Genomic DNA, 18,261 nt, shown 5'->3' on the forward strand with positions numbered 1-18,261 from the left:
TGAGAAAACTGAGGCTGAGACCCATTTGAGATCACACAGATAGTGAGGGGCAGAGTCTGGAATTGCATGCATCTCTCTTAGCCACCGAGCTATACTGTCCCATCAGAACTGGAGTTAGGGTCATCTGTTCATTCCTTATTTCATCCACCAGATCCTTGTGTGTCTAAGACTTTTCAGCAGGCCTGGTGCTGGGCACCAGAGAAGGACCTGGAAATCATCAAGCCCAGGTCTCTCAGTGATGGCTGAGGCAATTAGCTCTCTGCCCCTGCAACACCACCAGTACAGGGATGCCCACCCAGAGGTTTTGGGGAGGGCTCAGCTCAGCACAGCTGGGCTCAGCTCTGGGTGGAGCCAGATCCCCAGAGCCTGAGAACAGTGTTTAGGGTCTGACAGTGTGGTCCCACCCCTGATGGGCTCCTATGAGCTGCCTGCCTACTGAGTTGCTCAATTGCTGACTTCCCCAGGAAAGCACTAATTACAGCAAAGCTCTCCTGGGCCCTGGCTTGGTGATCTGTCACAGCCCCTAGGCTTCGGAGCACTGGCTATAGTCTCTACAGCAAGCCAAGGGCTCTCCTGCTCTCTGCCTTCACCCTAAGGGGAAGACAGAAACCAGAGGGATGGACAGACTAACCAACAGGGAAACTGGGGCTGGGCTTACAAAGGAGTCTCACCTTGGCTTGAATGGCAGTCTATTCAGTGGTTCTCAAAGTGTGATCCCTGAATCAGTAGCATCAGTATCACCTGGGACCGTGTTAGAAATGCAAATTTTCAGACCTTACCTAAGACCTACTGAATCAGACACTCCATGGCTGGGGCCCTGGAATCAGTGTTTTAACAATCCCTCCAGGGGCTGTTGGTATCAGCTCATGTTGTAGAACCAAAGCTCTGATTCCTGTACAGCTGTGGTTGGAGGGAGGCCTGTGGAGAGGTGATTATGAAGTGGGATGGATTGAAGCACAGGCTCATAGAGACCCACCTTCAAATCCAGGTTGTGCCAATTCCTTGCCCTGAGATTGGATCGTGGGCAGAGCACTTCATTTATTTACTTATTATTTTTACTTTTTTAGATAGGGTCTCGCTCTGTTGCCCAGGCTGGAGTGCAGTGGAGCAATCATAGGTCACTGCAGCCTAGCATTCCTGGGCTCAAGCAATCCTCCCACCTCTGCCTCCCAAAATGCTGGGATTACAGGTATAAGCCACCATGCCCAGCCCAGTTTTAAAATTTAATACATATTTATTGACAACCTACTGTTTACTGTTGAAGGGCCTGGGGCTGCAGCTCTAGGACAAAACAATGGCACTGGCCAACGCTTAACCTATGTTAACTCATTTAACCCTCACAAGAACCCTTTCAGGCAAGGTCCTATCATTACCCCGAAGGAAGCACAGATCATCAAAACAACTTGCCCTACGGGGCTAGTCTGAGAGACCACTGAAGTGTGTAAGCCACTAGGATAAACTGACCTGGAGCTAGTTAGGGAGACAGAAAAAATGCAATGGAGACACACAATATTAGCAGGTCATGATGCATGCTATGAAGATAAAATAAAGTAGGGAAGAGGGTAGGGCATATTGGGCAGGGGTGAGGGTGACTACTTTAACAGGGTGGTCTGGCAAGACCTCTCAAGGAGGTGGCGTGTGAGCAGAGCTGCCTCATTTGTAAAATGAGGGAATGATTAGCTCACCCTCCCAGGTGTGGTATGAATGTCACAGTCTGTAAAGCATAGTGGATGCCGAACAGATGGGAATTGTTTGGAAAACTGAGTTCAAATCCTGACTGGTCTGGCGACCCAGATAAAGGGGCTGTTGTGAGCCCTGGAGATTACCCTTACTCTGCAAGGGCCAGAGGACACAGCAGGGGCTCAGTAAGGTCACTCCCATCTCCCATCCCCCCACCCCACTTGTTCTTCAGCCTGGTGAGCAGCAACTCTTGGGGCAGTTGGTTCTCTGGTCCAGGCTGCCCAGGAGTCCACGCTGTTTTTATTTTTATTGTTCTGGCTCCACAGCTGAGACCTCTAACTCCAAATGGCTCTTCTTGCCCAGAAAAATAGGTCGTTGGCAGCTCCAGCCTCCTGGCAGGCCTGCCTGCTGACGCCAGCCCAGGGTTACGGGAAGTAGGGAGCAGAGCGCGGGCAGGGCTGGAACCAGGTGAAGTTGGGCTGTGCAGGTGCCAGCATGCCCCACAGGGTGGCCCTGGTGAAGTCGTGTTCTGTCTCTGGGCATGTTTCCTCACCTCTGGGAACCCCGTGGAGTTGCTAGGGCTTCAGATAACGTATTTCAAAGGGCCTAGAACACACAAGGGTGTCATCCACCCCCCTGCAACGGCCAAACTCCAGATAGGCCCTGCCATGCTATCATGGCTGCTTTCACTTGTCACTATTGACCCCATCATATCAGAGTTTGTTATCCCCATTTCACAGATGAAAAGACTGAGGCTCAACATTTTGTTTTGCCCAAGTTGCATAAGTCAAATCGGCAAAATCTTGGCTTCCAAGCCCCTGATCCTCTCCTCCTCGTGCCCATTTGTCTTCTTCCCTTGACAACAGGGAAGGAATGTGATCTGACTTCTGTGCAAGGATTCCTCAGGCTGCTGAGTCAAGGAATCGACAGAAGGCACAAGGTGGAAATAGGGCGCCCAGGTGAGAGCGGTGGAGGCTCAGACGAGGGCGGAAGCAGCGGAGGTGCTGAGAAGTGGTTTGGCTCTGGTTGAGATGAGAAGGCCCAGCAGGCAGGATTTGCTGACAGATTGTGCCCTCTAGGAGTAAGAGGAAGAGTCAAGCACCAAATGCAGGGATGCAACCACCCCTGGCTTCCCATCTCACCTCCTCGGTGAGACCTTCCTTGATCCCTTTTCAAAATTGCAATCTATCCCTCTCATCAGCGCTCCTGGGCCGCTTCCCTGGCTAATTCCCCCCACCCCGTAGCACCCATCCCATTTGACGAACTTATCAGTTCGTTTCCTCCCACTAGAATGTCAGCTCCTTGAAGGCAGGGATTTTTATCTGTTTTCCAACTGTTGCATTCCCAGTGCCTGGCACCCAGCAGATGCTTAATAAACATTGTTGAGTGCATGAATGAATATGTGTGAAAGCAGTTAGATTTTAAAGTAGGGCAGCCCAGACCTCCTGCTGTGGGGGTGGCTGATTCATGTCAATTATCTGCCATAATCTCTCTGTGTGGCCTCAGACAAGTTGCCCCTCACCTCAGTTTACCCATGGCCTGTGGGTCTCAATGGCTTCTCAGCCTTGAGATTGGCCAAGGATGATTTTTATGTGGACAGAGAACAAGGGTCAGGGCCCCCTCCTGAGGGAGAGGTGAGGGAAGCCCTGCTGAGCGCCTTTGCCAAAGGTGCTATATATAAATAGCAGGTGGTTCAATTATTATCCTTCCCTAATCCCCAGTTTCCTAATCCCCGGGCAGGTTTGTGAGTGTGTGTGTGTCTTGGGGAACTGAACAGCATAGCTTTCTAGAAGTCCAGGGCAGGAGGCTGCCTCTTCTCTGACTTCATCAGCAGCCCCCATCTCCACTCCCACCCCAGATAGAGTCTGGTGACAGATTTTCCCAGGAGCCTCCCTGGTCACCTTCATGGTCTAGACCAGATGTGGCCTGAAGAGATGGAGACCTTCCCTGCCCCCACATCAGATACCAGGATAACCCCAGAACAATATCCTTTCTCATTGGTGCCCAATTCCACGCTCCGCTCTCCAGTCCACCCTACGCTTGGAGAGTGGCCTTTTAGACACATAAATCAGACATGGCCCTCCCGTGCTGAAAACCCTCTAGGGGTCTCCCAACTGCAGAATAAATGCAGGCTCTTTACCCAGGTCTTGGAGACCATCCCACCCTCCCCACTCCTGCATGCTGTGCTCTCTCTCCTCCAGCCTAGCCGCCAGGGGCCTTCCCCTCCTTGTGCTGGGCCCTCTTCCTGGAACATCTTTCTCCCCAAATCTTCCCCTTGTTGATCCTACTTGTGATTCAGCAACCCATGTCTCAGGGAGGTCCTACTGGCCCCCTTATCAAAATATGCTCATCCCTCTCCTTCTCTAAGTTCAATCTTCCGTTCTTCATTAATTATTTCTACTTGTCCACTTATCTGTCTCCCCTACTAGAATATAAATTCCTCATGGACAGGGACCTCGTGCTCTCCCACACCCAAAGAAATGAAAATTCCCTTGCACTTCAAATGCTGCCCAAAACCCTGTGGGTTCTCAAAGACTGCTGTCAAACACTTCACTTATTTATCAAATGCTTATGCTGCATTTGGTATATGCTAGGCTCTTTTTAACATGTCTTACAAATATTAACTCATCTAATCCTCACAATTGAGACTCACGCTGGCCTCATTTCAGATGAAGCTGAGGCACAGAAGAGGTAAGGTACTTTCCAGTCGACCCAGCTCATAACAGTAGCCAGGGGATTTGAACCCAGGGAGTTCAGCCCATGTTCTCAAGTGTGGCACCCTCCCTGCCCCCCTGCACAACAGCAGGACCAGGCATTTAACCAGGAGGCTTGGGGCAGGAGGGGAGGTGGTAGTGTTACTTTGCATAGGTCTTTAACCTGGGAAACAGGAATTCAAATCTTGTTGCTACCCCAAGCTTTGCTGTGTGGCTTTAAGCAAACCTATTCCCTCTCTGGGCCTCAACTTTCTGTCCATTTACAGGGCTGGGCCTTCTCTCACCTTGTGTCATTCCTATCCTCTTAACTGCCACTGTGTGAAGCAAAATTCTCTCCCATTAGCAGCGGGTCTTGAACTTGTGTTCCTCCCACAGTGCGGAGCCTTCTTCTGCCAGGTGACCAGGACACTGACACTCCCCATCACTGACCTGGCTGCTACAGGAACGGCGTTCCCTCCAGGAAAACCGAGATTCTGTCCTCTCCAACTCCAAGCCTCTGGCCCCGGCTCCCACCCCTCATCTTCTTCCGGGCCTGTCCTTCTGGGCCCCGCTCTCCCACACACGCCCCGGCCTGGGCCTCCCCACCCCCTCAATCTGCCCTCCACCACGGAGACACCTGGCCAGGAGGCCCCCACCTCCCTGGGAAGGCCCCGGCCCTTCCCCTCTGGTTCCCCGCCACAGCCCCCTTCTCGCTCCCTCTCCTCCCCGCGCCTCTTTTCCAGGCGGCACCGAAGTCCTTCCTACACACACGCTATTTTTGTACCATCACTCTCTTCTTCCTCTCCCCTTCCCCCTGCGTTCACTTACTTCCTTCTTTTCCTTCACCTCGGCCCGGCTCTGAAAGGATCGGGCCCCTCCGGCCCGCACCCATCCCCAAGAGGGGCCTTCAGCTTTGGGGCTCAGAGGCACGACCTCTTGGGGAGGGTTAAAAGGCAGACACCCCCCGACCCCCGCGCCTCCACTCCCCGACTCCTTCGCCGCCTCCAGCCTCTCGCCAGTGGGAAGCGGGGAGTAGACGCGCGGCCAGAATCCGGAGGCGAGGGGAGGTCGGCCGCAACTTCCCCAGTCCACCTTAAGAGGACGATGTAGCCAGCTCGCGGCGCTGACCTTAGAAAAACAAGTTTGCGCAAAGTGGAGCGGGGACCCGGCCTCTGGGTAGCCCCGGCGGCGCTTCTAGTGCCTTCCAGCCCTAGCGGGCGGCGCAGGTCCGAGCCTGGCAGGGACGGGGAGGGGCAGAGCGGGACGGGTCGGCGCTGGGGACTAGCCGCGCGGGCTTCTGAACTGGCACATTGTCGGAGCCGGAGGCTCGTCTAGTCCCGAGCCCGAGCGGGCTGCGGCGGTTCGCGGGGCCGCCGCCGCCTTCCACGGCAGCAGCCGGGGGCCCGCGCGGGGGTGCCGGGCCCGGGCGCCCGGCGCGGGGGGCGACGCTGCCCTCCCCGGCGGGCGCGCAACTCGCGCCCTCGCTCCCTCCCCCGGGGCGCGCTGCTGGCTGCGCGCAAGCGGGCGCTCGCTCGCCGAGAAGGGCCGGCGGGGCCGGAGCCCGAAGCCTCCCCCGGCGGCGGGAAGACGGGAGGGAGGGGAAGGGAAAGGAGGGAGGGGGCGGGCTGCCGGAGGGCGGGGGCAGCGGTCGGGAACTGCGGGCCGGGAAGCGAGCCCAGCCGCCCGCGCCGTGTGGAGCCCGGGCGGGGCAGGTGGCAGCGGGCGGGGGCGGCTCCGCGCGGCCGGGCTCGGCCGTGCTGCCCCTCGCCCCTGCTCGCGCGGTCCTCTCTCCCGCGCTGTCTGTCTCGATCTGCGCGCCGCCTCGCTCGCTCCTCGCTCGCTCGCTCTCTCTCCCCCTCTTTCTCCCCCTCTCGCCTCTCTGTGTCTCTGGCTCTCTGCCTGGCTCCCTTGGGTCTGTTTCTCTCTCCTGCCGCCTCTCTCTGGCCGCCCCTGGCTTTATTTCTCGCGCGCTTGGGGTCTCTCCCCGTCTCCGTCTCTCGATTTCTCCTGGGGGGCGGGGAGGGGGGGGTCTCCAAAAACCGCGGCGGCGACGGCGGCTCCTAAGCCGCTCCAGGCGCCCGTTCCGGAGTCGGGGGGAGGCCCAGCCGGGAGGGGGGAAGGGGGGGAGCCTTAGTCATTTCCCCGCTCCAGCCTGCTCCCGCCCGAGCGCGCACTCACGGCCGCTCTCCCTCCTCGCTCCGCAGCCGCGGCCCATGGAGCCCGCCGGCCCGGCCCCCGGCCGCCTCGGGCCGCTGCTCTGCCTGCTGCTCACCGCGTCCTGCGCCTGGTCAGGTAAGCACCCCCCGCTCCCCACCGCTGCCCTCCCCAAACTGCGGGCTCAGGCCTCTCAGACTAGCACTGGGACCCATTCGGCTAATGCTGAGCAGTAACAGGGAGAGAGACGCCTGTAACCAGCGTTATAGATGCGGAAACTGAGGCCCAGAGAGGGCCAGCGACATGCCCAAGGTCACACAGCCAAGGGTAGAACCCAAGTCTCTTCTCTGAGAGTTTGTCTCTGTGGACTCTGACTGTGTGCACTGTGCTGGGCACTGAGACAAAAGAGCTGAGTTGCTTCACTCAGCCCCTGCCCAGTCCAATGGGGAAGGCTGACTGACAGTGGCTTTCAGAGTAGGGCGGTCCTCCTTCCCCAGAATCTCTCCCCATGGACATATGGCTTTCCACGTTTGACTTCAGGGTGTGAGGGGAGGAGGTGAGGGCAGAGGTCCCCCCAATGCTGCCTGGAATGGAACAGAGACAAGCTGTTGCAATTAGGGAAGAGTGAGCCCTCCCTCTGGTGCGCCGAGTAAACCAGTGTTAGTGTGTGCCTGGGAGAAAGGGAACCGGGAGGCCACGGTAACCCCACAGCGAGCTGCTGCGAGCAACAGATCCTTATGTAAAAACATGGTTAATTGTCCCTGTGGTTGCCAAAGCCTCTCTCTGGTGGTCTTGCTCCTAGAGGTGCTCCCAGCTCCCACTTCCTCCTGCCTTCCCCGAGCTTCCAGGCAGCTCCCTGCAGTTCAGGTGCTCCGCGGGGATGTTACCTGTGGCTCTGAGCATGTCTTTCTGTTGGCCTACATCAAACACCTGGCTGTCGCCGGCAGGCGGGCTCTGAAGGCTACTGTGTATGTTCACCAAAGGGTGAGGTCACCATTCAGGAGTCCTTCTTCTTAAATGGGTTTTGCAAAACCATGGGTCTCCTGGGAGGGCACTGGGTGGGGTGGGGGGAGCAGAGAAATGGCGTTAAGGGAGTTGGGATGGAGAGAAGAATGGGGATCTTGTTTTTTGTCCTCTTGAAGCTGTGTTGTAGGCAGAGGGGTCTCTCTGTACCTCCCACCCTTGAGGAGGGAGGTAAAGATGAGCTCAGTGTCCAACACCCCCTTTTGCATTTGCCTAGAGATGGTAACCATCTGATAGCAGGGAGAAAGGGAGAACTAGCAAAGAGTGGGTGGAAGGAGAAGTGGGGGGTGGACAGCTGCTTCTCCCTGCCCTGCAGTTTCCCCTGAAACCCAGGAATTCACATAGGTATCACCCCACCCCACTCCCCCCCAACCCCACCCCCAGTTGTTTTCAGTTATAGTTGGGTCCTTGCTGGGTGGAAGGGAGCACTGATACAGTTCATGTCTCTCCAGTGAGTGGCATCTCCTATCTGCTCCTTCCTGCCTGAGCCGGCCATTTGTACCCTGCAAAAGTCTGAGTTCTTGCCCTGCCATCCTTCCTGGCCTGGAAATGCACAAGTGTCGATCACAAGTGCTTAATTTTCCTGAAGAAGGGAATTGGGCCCGAGTTAATTTCTAAATGTCTATTCCAGACCCTTCTCCGACCAGGAGCCTGTGGTTCAGTCCCTGGCAAATGAGCAGTGACGCTGATTAGCAAGTGTTCAGATGAGCAGCCTGCCTTTCCTGGGGCACTGGCTGGGAACACCAACACCTTTCTTGTGAGCACATCTCCCCTTTTGCCTATAAAACAATCTATAAAATGGTAAAGATTGGGCCATAAAACTTCCGTTCCAATCCATTCAGCATCAATAGCCTGAAAAAGTGGGAGCAGCAGAGGGGCCAAGATTAGCTTTGAAATAAATAAATCTTAGGAGGTAAGAATGAATTTCTTGGTCGAGGGTGGTGGGGAAGGGATGGGGTGCGACCATCATAGCTCAAGCCTCCCAGCATCCTTCAGTCTCTGTTCTTTGGGGTCCTGGTCACACCATGGGCCTGGGCAGGGAAGTCACCTGGTTTGGCTGAAGGATGGGGCCTCAGGCCCCTCCTCCTGTTGCACCAGACATGGAATTTACAACAAAGAAGTAGACAGGATATGAGGGTAGGAAGGTACAAGGAGGCAGTTGTCCAATTTTCTAAGAAAATGGATTTGTTCGAGTGAGAAACTGAAATGTCAGGTTTAGGAAGGCGGCTTTGGATTGAATGACTACTAGTGTCTCAGGCAGAACTGTCAGCCTGGGAGGTGTCACATGATTGCTGTGTCTTCACATGATTACTGTTTTGGGGGGGTGGGGCCAATCATGTGAATTATCTTGGTTGGGGGAGGCAAGGGAAGAAGTTTCTAAAGATTGCTTTTAGCACAAATGCTGCCAAAGGGAAATTCTAAAAAGATCCCAGTGAAGTCACCAACCTATGTTTTTGGACCCAATGTGAGGCCTGTTTCCTGAAACAACTGCACGGAGGGAGATTCTGAGGCTGGGAGAAGGGCAAAGGACTGGGGCCTGGGGACACCTGGCACCTGATTTTGTGTCAGCAGGGCCTGACGCTGAACCCACAGGATGCCTGCTTGGCCCCGGCGAGGCCTTGAGACCTCTAAGTCACTCCCCAGGCCGACCTCAGGTAAACTCCCATTCATTTCTTCTCTCTGGCCTGGAGGAGACCAAGCCAAGTTGCAGTTCAGGATCTGGGGAGAAGCAGAGCCCCCCAGTGAACCTCTGACCCTTTGGTAGAGGGTGACACTCGGGGGACTCCTCTGTACTTTCCTAAATGGTAAAGTTAATCTCACTTCCTCTTTCTTAAGAAGAGACAACAGGGCGGGAGTGCTTTGGCTCGACACGCTCAGGCCGTTGGAAGCTCCTTTAAAGCCATAGTTTTCTCTGAGTACTTTCTGGCCTTTACCAACCCCTCGGGAACTCACCATAATTCACGTCTGTACTTGCAGTCATGCAGCACCTATGAAGTGCTGGTGTGAACCATGTGTTGAGAGAAGGGAGGAGAACCAACGTTCATTAAATAGTTAACGGCATTCCAAGCTAGATGCTGCACCTGCATCATCTCATCCGCAAAACATGAATTGGCTCTTATCCCCATTTTGCAGATGCGGAAAACTGAGTCCCAAACCAGGGAAGTAACTTCCAAGTGATAGAGAGGAGCCAGGATTTTGGATACTGGCCTTCCTGCTGGGTGGCTTCTAAGGAATAAGTTCAGTGACTTAATCAGGATGATTTAGTCCAAGCCGGAGAGGGAGTGAGAGAGGCCCCTCTCTGGGCTTGGGCGGAGGACTGTGGAAGAGTTCTTTCTCTGGGCAGAGGTTTTGATGAAGTCACAAGCATTTCTCTGAAAGCCTGCTGAGGGTGGAAATACTGACAGTCCCTTAGTCCTCACCAGGAACAACACATGAGGGGGGATGTGGCTCCTGTAAGCGCCCCCCATCTGGGCTGCTGAGCTCTGGAGCCCCCAGAGCTGGAATATTCCTCCTTGCATCTTCCTGGTGCCCTTTGCGACAGATGGAGAGGGGGTGTGCGAGAGGAAGGGAGTCTAAAAGTGTTGTACGGATCCCACACGCGCTCGCTTGCTGCTTCCAATGGCTCCGTGCGACAGGTTATTTTCTTATTTGTAGTCTTGGACTGACGGAAGGTTTCCCCCCCCCCTCTCTCTTTTTAAATGTGCTCAGATTTCTGGCCTGTCAACACAACTCAGATCATGTCACTCCCCAGCTCCAAACTGTTGAGTGGGTCCAAGTTTTCTTTAAAAAAAACACAAAGCTGCCGTGAGGCCGGGGGTTCCTCCCTGCCAGGCCTGATTTCCAGCCACATGTTTTCCAACAAGCTGACCTGTTGAGATGCTGCAGGGTAACAAGGCTTCCTCCCTGCAGACCAGAGCTTTGCTGGCTACTCAGCCATGCGAGCACCCCAAAGACCCTGAGAAGCCCTGCATTGTAGAATCCCGAGCTGGGTCACATTTACTCCAGTGTTCCCTGAACATACGAACAAGCGGCATTTGATTTGTAGAACACCCATTAGCATGCGGCCTCACTCCGTTTGGTAAATGCTTTTGTACGGATCCATGCCCTCAGCTGAACTCTCAGCTCTGGGCCTCGGCCCGTGCTGTTCCTGCCATCAGAAATGCCCTTCCTGTACCTCCTTGTCTTCCTATGTCCGAATCCTACTCATCCTTCGAGGTTCAACTTAATGTGCCTCCTGGGGGGAGGTCAGAGGAGCCTCTCCTCGCAGACACACAACCTAGCATAGTGCTAAGACAGTGCTAAGACCCCTGGGTGTTGATCTGAACCCTGCTACTGACTTGAACAATTTGCAGAAATCTGTGTTTTATTTTGCTCATCTGTAGAAGAGGAATGGTATTAGCCACTCTATTGCAAGGATTAAGTTAATTAATGCATGTGTAATGCTGGAAGCCATGCCTTGTATGTAGTAAGCACTCAGTACATATTAACCAGTGTTGTAATTAGCATGGCTTTATTCTGTTTTGATTCCTCATTTATAACATTGGGATGGATTTTCATAAAGCATCTAGCACAGTTGCTTACACATAGGGGGTACTTAAAAAACAGCAAAGGCTGTTCTGTGAACAAATGTCCTTCAGCTTGATATCTTCCTTGTAGCTTTTTTTTTTTTTTTTTTTTGGATGGAGTTTTGCTCTTGTTGCCCAGGCTGGAGTGCAATGGTGCGATCTCGGCTCAACCACAACCTCCGCCTCCCGAGTTCAAGCGATTCTCCTGCCTCAGGCTCCCGAGTAGCTGGGATTACAGGGATGCACCACCACGCCTGGCTAATTTTGTATTTTTAGTAGAGATGAGGTTTCTCCATGTTGGTCAGGCTGGTCTCGAACTCCCGACCCCAGGTGATCCGCCTCCCAAAGTGCTGGGATTGCAGGCGTGAGCCACCGCACCGCCCAGCTTTTGTGCTGTTGGGGGATGGACAAGTTGAGTAGAAACCCAGGCTAGAGTGATTTAATTGCCTGTTACTAGGGACTGAGCGCTGTGGGCACAGCCTGCCTCTAGGTGTCTCTGTCTGGATCCACAGGTCTGCAGTTGTGGATTCCCGGACCTGCAAAGCCATAGGGGGCCTGAGAGAGCCCTCTGTGCTTTCATCCAGTGCCTTATTGTGCGGCCAAAAGAACAGAGAGAAAAAAACTGGCTGAGCCCACGCAGGAGATCCATGGCAAGGCCCGCTGGAATGCCAAGCCTCCTGTGGTCCAGGCCAAGGCTTTTAAAAACTGGGCTGTGCTAGAACTTTCCACTGTTTCGGCCAGAAATCTGACAGGATCCCGAATTCTGTGGGAAAACACTAAAGTAATACTTATAGGAACCATCTGGGTTCTCTGCTTCCTGGGCTCAGCACTTGGTGTGTGCGACCCTAGTGGTGCTCACAGCCACCTGGTGATACGCATCGGTATCTTCGGACCCATTCGATCAGCGAGGAAACTGAGGCTCTGAATGGTGAAGCAGCTTGCCCAAGGCCACACAGTAAGTGCTGGATTTGGATAACCACTGTCAGCTTAATCACAGAGCCTATGTGGTTAACTGTTGTGCCATTCCTTAGCCATCACTGAGGCTTGCTTGACAGGTAGGGAAACTGAGGCCCAGGTGTGATGGCACCCTGCTCCCTTAGTGATGCTCTCGTTTTGTTTTTGTTTTGTTTTTTTGTTTTTTTGTTTTTTGTTTTTTTCTGAGATGGAGTCTCACTTCATCGCCCAGGCTGGAGTGCAGTGGTGCGATCTAGGCTCACTACAGCCTCTGCCTCCTGGGTCCAAGCAATTCTCCTATCTCTGCCTCCCCAGGAGCTGGGACTACAGATGCACACCACCACACCCGGCTAATTTTTGTATTTTCAGTAGAGACTGGGTTTCACCATATTGGTCAGACTGGTCTCGAACTCCTGACCTCAAGTGATCCGCCCGCCTCGGCCTCCCAAAGTGCTGAGATTACAGGCATGAGCCACCGCACCCGGCCTCCTCTCATATTTCTATCAGTGCACCTTCCTATGAGGTGGGGGCAGTGTGTGTCCCCAAGGTGCGTCCCTGTCCCCATACTAGAGAAGGAAGCATCTATTTTCACAGCTGAATCTGCTTTCCTGTAAACTTCGGGTGTTCCTGGGGTGGTTATTCTGATGAAGCCCTCCATGAGATAGATTTTCCCTGCCAGGTGTCTTGCCAGGCCCTCGGTCCAGAGAGATGCAAAACAGCTGAGGTGGAAGTTGGAAACGCTGCAGAATTGGTTCTTTGTGTCTGTAAGATTTCCTGGCACATTCATTCGGGGGCGCAGGGTGTTAGATGGCTGCAGATTAGCGCCAAGAGCCCAAGGAGATCAGGTGCTCGGATCAGGAGGGAGATTGGAAGCCGGGAGTGAGCGATGGGCCTCCCAGCCAGGAGGGACGGCTGGAGCAGGTGGGCGGTGATACCAGCGCCGTTTCTACAGTTCCATTCTTCAGGCCGACCATCGGTGTTCTCCAGAAATGGAAGCCTGTGGTGGAAGAAATACTCGGTACACGATGTGCTCGGCACAGGCTGAGCCTTGAACATGTGTTAGCTCTTCCTTATCTTTTTATTTTGGAAAATTTCAAACATATGCAAAATGAGAAGGAATGATGTAATGAGCCTCAGCTTTGACACTGATCAACTCTCTACCATGCTTGTCCCCTGCCCCTATTTTTGCTGGGGAGAGGAGAACCGGGGAGTATCATAAAGCGAGTGCTAGACATGAGGTGTCATTTCACCCACCCATACTCTCTCCACATCCCTTCCCGTGAACTGTTGTCTGACCCTCACCACGAGCCAAACAGTATGGTCCTTCATCCCCACTTTACAGATAAGGAAACTGAGGCTTCCCAAGGCCAAGTGGGGCTCATCCTTAGGCCACACAGCCAGTGAGAGGTAAAGCCAGGCTCCACTCCTCACTTTACCCTTAACCACTTTGCAGTCATTATTAGGGTCATTTTAATTGTAAATATTCATTCAACAAATATTTTTGAGCATCTACTATGTGCCAGGGAGGGCTCTAGGTGCTTGGAGGATACAAATGTGAACAAGACAGACAAAAACACCTGCTCTCGTGCAGCGGACATTCTAGTGAGGAAGAAAAAAATACACCCAGGTAAACAAATGATGCCACGTAGCTGGGGAGAAAAGCAGGAGGAAGGAAAGGAGAAGGTTAGGACAGAGAGAGGGCTGCTCTAAAGAGCACAGGCCTCAAGAAAATGGGGAAGTAAGGCTGGGCACGGTGGCTCACACCTGTAATCCCAGCACTTTGGGAGGCTGAGCTGGGCAGATCACCTGAGGTTAGGAGTTTGAGACCAGCCAGGCCAACATGGCAAAACCCCATCTCCACTAAACATACAAAAATTAGCCGGGAATGATGGCATGTGCCTGTAATCCCAGCTACTCTGGAGGCTACAGCAGGTGAATTGCTTGGCCCCAGGAAGCAGAGGTTGCAGTGAGCCGAGATTGCACTCCAGCCTGGGTGACAGAGCAAGACTCTGTCCCAAAAAAAAAAGAAAAGAAAATGGAGGAGTAGCCAGTAGCCACGGGGATAGCAGGAAAAGAGCCCTCCATGTGGGAGGAATGGCAGGTGCAAAGGCCCTGAGGCAGGAATGAGCTTGTATGTTCCAGGAATTGCAAAGAGGCCAGTGGGGCTGGAGTGAAAGGAGAAGAGGTGGGGGAGTGAGCAGGGGTCAGGGCCAGACCAGCAGGATGTGGCTCATTGAGCACCTGACATGGAGCATGTCTGGCTTGTGACAGGATCATTATGCATTCTCTCATTTAATTCTCACCACAGTTCTGTAAGATAGGAAATACCATTAACCCATTGGACAGATGAAGAAACTGAGACTCAGAGAGGTAAAGTGACTTGCCCAAGCTTTTATGTGCAGAGCTAGGATTTAGGCCCCTGAATGCTGCAGCATCCCCATTGGCTGCTTTCCACAGCCACCCTTGCACCCTTCAGGCCCTTCACCCATAGCAGCTGGAGTGAATCAAGTCATCTTTGGTTCTGCTGAAATGTTTTTCGGTGGTTCCCACCACCCTTAGTAGAAAATCAAAGTCCTTACCGCATGGCATTTCTGGACCATGTCTGTCTCTTCATCCTCACCTCTGACCACTCTCCTTCCTCCCTGGGCTTCAGCCTTGGCAGCCTCCTTTCTGGCCCTTCACCAGGTTCTTTCCCACCCCAGGACCTTTGCACCGGTTGTCTCTTCTACGGGAACATCTTGCCTGGTCTTTGCTTCCTTTGGGTCTCAGGTGCCACCTCCTTTCCTTGGATGCTTTCCCAACCATCCCATTCCAAAAGAGGTTCTCGCTTGTGATTTTCTATCACTGGGCCAAATCTGCCTGTTGCCTAGTGCTCCTAGCTATTTCTATATTAATTCGTTACATTATTTCAGCCCTGTCTCCCCCACTAGGATGTAAGTTGCATGAGAGATGGGCTGTGTCTCTTGCTCGCCGTCGGGCCTCCCAGGACCTCAGCACTGGGCCTGACACAGAGTAGGTGGGTTAAAAGATACTGATTGAATGAAAGAACAAGGTGGGTACTAAAAGCCCCCTTTTAAAGAGCAGGCTTGGAGTTATGAGGTTGTACAAGCAGAGCTTATTCCCTAACTACCACACAGTCCCACCTCTGTGGCCAGAGCCAGGATCATACCACAATTCCCTGCCCATCAAGCTGTCATAAAGAACCCTAAGATATCAGGAAGCACAAAGATATCAATGCCAGGAGGGATAGGAGGAGGCAGGCAAGAAACCCCAGAATTCGTACTTAAAATTCTGGCTATACAAACTGCTTGCCCCACTTTAGACACCATGATGAATGATCAGGTGCTGCAAATCATGAAACGTGACGTAATTAGTGCTGCACTCTAGGCTGGGGGTTGGCTTGGAGGCCCCACCTTGAGGTTAGCCTCCTCCAGAGGGTCACTGCATGAGGCAGTCTGGTGCGGGGTAGGGGTTAGGACAGAGGGAGGTGGAATCAGACTGCTTGGCAGCCCTGTGACCTTGGCCAAATGGTTGTACCTCCCAAAGCTTCACATCTGGTCCTCTGTGAAATGGAAGTGGTAACAGCCCTGTCTTACTGGGTTCCTGCAGAGGTTCCATGAGGCCTGTCTTGCTCTGGGCAGCATCGGCGCTTATTAGCTATTGTTACTGCTGTTATGTGATTGTCATCATTTTATGGTTTGGGAATTTTGAAAGCTGGTGGAGTCCCCGCTCCATCTTTTGCCAGCAGGGAGACCTGAAACCCACTCCCCACTCTTCTGCCCCCTCAGCCTCAGTTTCTCCTTCTGTGACCAGGGGGCTCGGCTTGGCTCCTCTCTTGCAGGTCCCTTCCAGCCCTGATGCTCTAGCCTGCATGTCCTCCTGGCCCTTTGTACTGATGACTCCACAGACTCCTCTGGCAGGAGAGGCCATGGAGGGGCTTCTGCTTTGGGGCGCATTCCCGAATTGGAGTCCAGCATGTGCCGCTCACTGGCTGTGTACTCTGGGGCAGGTGTCTTCCCAGCTCTGAACCTCCGTTTCCCCATCTGCAAAATGGAACTGCTAACGTTATTTCCTCCCAAATGGGTGACTATTGAGGGTTAAGGAATTAAGAGCCGTGGAAAGTGCTTTTGCAAGCTGCAAAATGCTCTATAAAAGGAATCAGTGAATAGTGTCAGCTTGGGGAAAAATCCCGTCAGTCCAGAGACTGACTGCTGCCGGCAGTGTGCTGAAACCCTGGCAAATGTCGTTTAATAAATGCGTGTCGCTTTTAAGGGGCCCTTTATCTCAGCTGGGAAAATGTGTGCGCATCCTTGGCAACCTGAGAATCCAGAAGGCCGAACTGGAGGGAACCTGTCGCAGGGAGAAGCGATTGCATGGGGTGGCTCCAGGCTCTAGTGTTGGAATCCCACCTCTGCCACTTACCTGCCTCTCCAGGCTCTGCTTCCTCATCTGTAGGAGGGGATAGTGACAATAGCACCTGCCACTCTGGGCTGGAATGTCCTGAGGGCTAAATGAAGGCTTCTGGTTATCTGGCCTAGCCCATGTATTGCCCCCATGAAAGTGTAACTGTGCAGCAGCAGGGCCTGTCTCAGGGCAATGGTTAGGGCCTGGAGGTTGGGAGAACCTCCCAAGCTCTCAGCCTTTCCAGGTCTCGGTTTTTTCCTCTGCAAAATGGGGAGAAGGAAAGAAGGTCCTTAGGTTGTCAAGGCACCAAGCCTAGTAGATGTCAATGTCCTCTACCTGCTCTTCCAGCCTCTGCTGGTCCCCCAAAAGCCTGTTAAGTCTAAAGGATATTTACACAGATTTGCAGTTCTTTTCCTGCCACTTTGCAAACAGGGTCACACTGCAAGCATCGCTTCATCACCTCCAGGTTCCATCTGAACCCAGCAAATGCTCCATAGGGCTCCCAGCACTGCCTGTCCCCCCTGACTCCTTGCCAGCAGTGTGCTCAGCCTGCTCACCTCATGCATGCGTTGAGGCAGAGCTGCTTTTCCCTCGGAGAGGATCCTGAGCCTCTCAGGCTTAAGGACGTGGTCATCTGTCGCCCCCTTCATCTTTAGACACCCATCTGCATGGTGACAGCTGCTCTGCATTGAGTACTTACTCTGTGCCAGGCACGCTAGCCCGTTTCATTCTCAGAACAACCCTAGTATCATCATCATCATCATCATCATCATCATCATCATCATCATCATCATGAGACCCCTTCTGCAGATAAAGAGCCAGAGGTCCAGAGAGGGTGAGACATTTCCTGGAGTCTCATGGGTAGCAGAGTTGGAATCCAAATCAAAACATACTTTCAACCAGTGCCAGGCACTGCTCCAACCCTAGGGAAGAAAACTCAGTTCCTGCTCTCAAAGGACTTATAAGAGTCTATGATAGGGAAATGAGCACTTTTAAAAAAATTAACAAGGAAATGCGTAGTTTTTTGAGTGGGGACGATATACAGAACAATTAAGCAGAGCCGGGGACATTGAAGTGGATAATATTTTAGACAGAATGGCCAAGGAAGGCCTCTCAGATAGGCCTGAGGGAGGGGAGGGAGCCAGACATGTAGATATCTAGGGATGAAAGTGCCAGGCAGAAGCAATGGTGAGTGCAAAGGCCATGTGGTGAGTGGAGAATCCGGTACAATTGGGAAGAACAAGGCTGTAGGCCCCTGGGTCCACTGTAAAAATTCTGGATTTCACTCTGAGTGCAGTGGGGACTGTGGGAGGGTTTTGCACGAAGGAGGAATGTCACTTGACTTAGGTTTTAGAGGCTCCTCTGGCTGCTGGGGGAACGTGGCTGGTAGAGAGGTAAGGCAGAGGCAGGGAGGTCAGCGTGGAGGTTCAGTCAGGGTGGTAAGAAGAGGTCAGGGTCTGGCCATGTATTAGAAGTTGAGCCAGCAGGATCTACTAACAGATGGGTTGTGGGACGTGGATGAAAGGGAGTCCAGGAAATGTCTCATTTTCAGTCCAGCACTTCTAACTACAGAGCATCTGACCTGGGGAGGGAGGGAGCTGCATTTCCTGTTTACAGGTGAGGAAACAGAGGCTTAGAGAAAAGCGACTTTGCCAATCACCCTGCTAGAGACAAGACATAAAGGTCATCTGGCCCCAGAGCCTGAGCTCCGGACGGTCTTACCACCTTAGTTTATCTACTGCATGGAAGGGGCCACCAGAGTCTGCCCCTTCCTTGCAGGGATATGG

At 53.3% G+C, this 18,261-nt stretch overlaps 1 protein-coding gene and 1 long non-coding RNA gene across 2 annotated transcripts in view; one reads left to right on the top strand and one right to left on the bottom strand.

The window, feature by feature from the left end:
• Nucleotides 1-1,219: 1,219 nt before the first annotated feature.
• On the bottom strand, nt 1,220-5,599 carry LOC108529977 (uncharacterized). Its single transcript, XR_001885734.1, has 2 exons — nt 5,202-5,599; nt 1,220-2,755 (listed from the first exon to the last, which is right to left on the bottom strand). It is a non-coding gene; the product is annotated as an uncharacterized LOC108529977 (long non-coding RNA).
• A 381-nt stretch (nt 5,600-5,980) lies between these two features.
• Nucleotides 5,981-18,261, top strand: part of SIRPA (signal regulatory protein alpha) — a 48,666-nt gene continuing 36,385 nt past the window's right edge. Inside the window, 2 exon segments of the mRNA XM_017872535.1 lie at nt 5,981-6,085; nt 6,578-6,665. Of these exon segments, the coding sequence (XP_017728024.1) occupies nt 6,587-6,665 (79 nt within the window). The 5' untranslated portion in view covers nt 5,981-6,085; nt 6,578-6,586.

This window comes from Rhinopithecus bieti, unplaced genomic scaffold, assembly GCF_001698545.2.
Source record: "Rhinopithecus bieti isolate Rb0 unplaced genomic scaffold, ASM169854v2 scaffold_7580, whole genome shotgun sequence".
Lineage (NCBI taxonomy): Eukaryota > Metazoa > Chordata > Mammalia > Primates > Cercopithecidae > Rhinopithecus > Rhinopithecus bieti.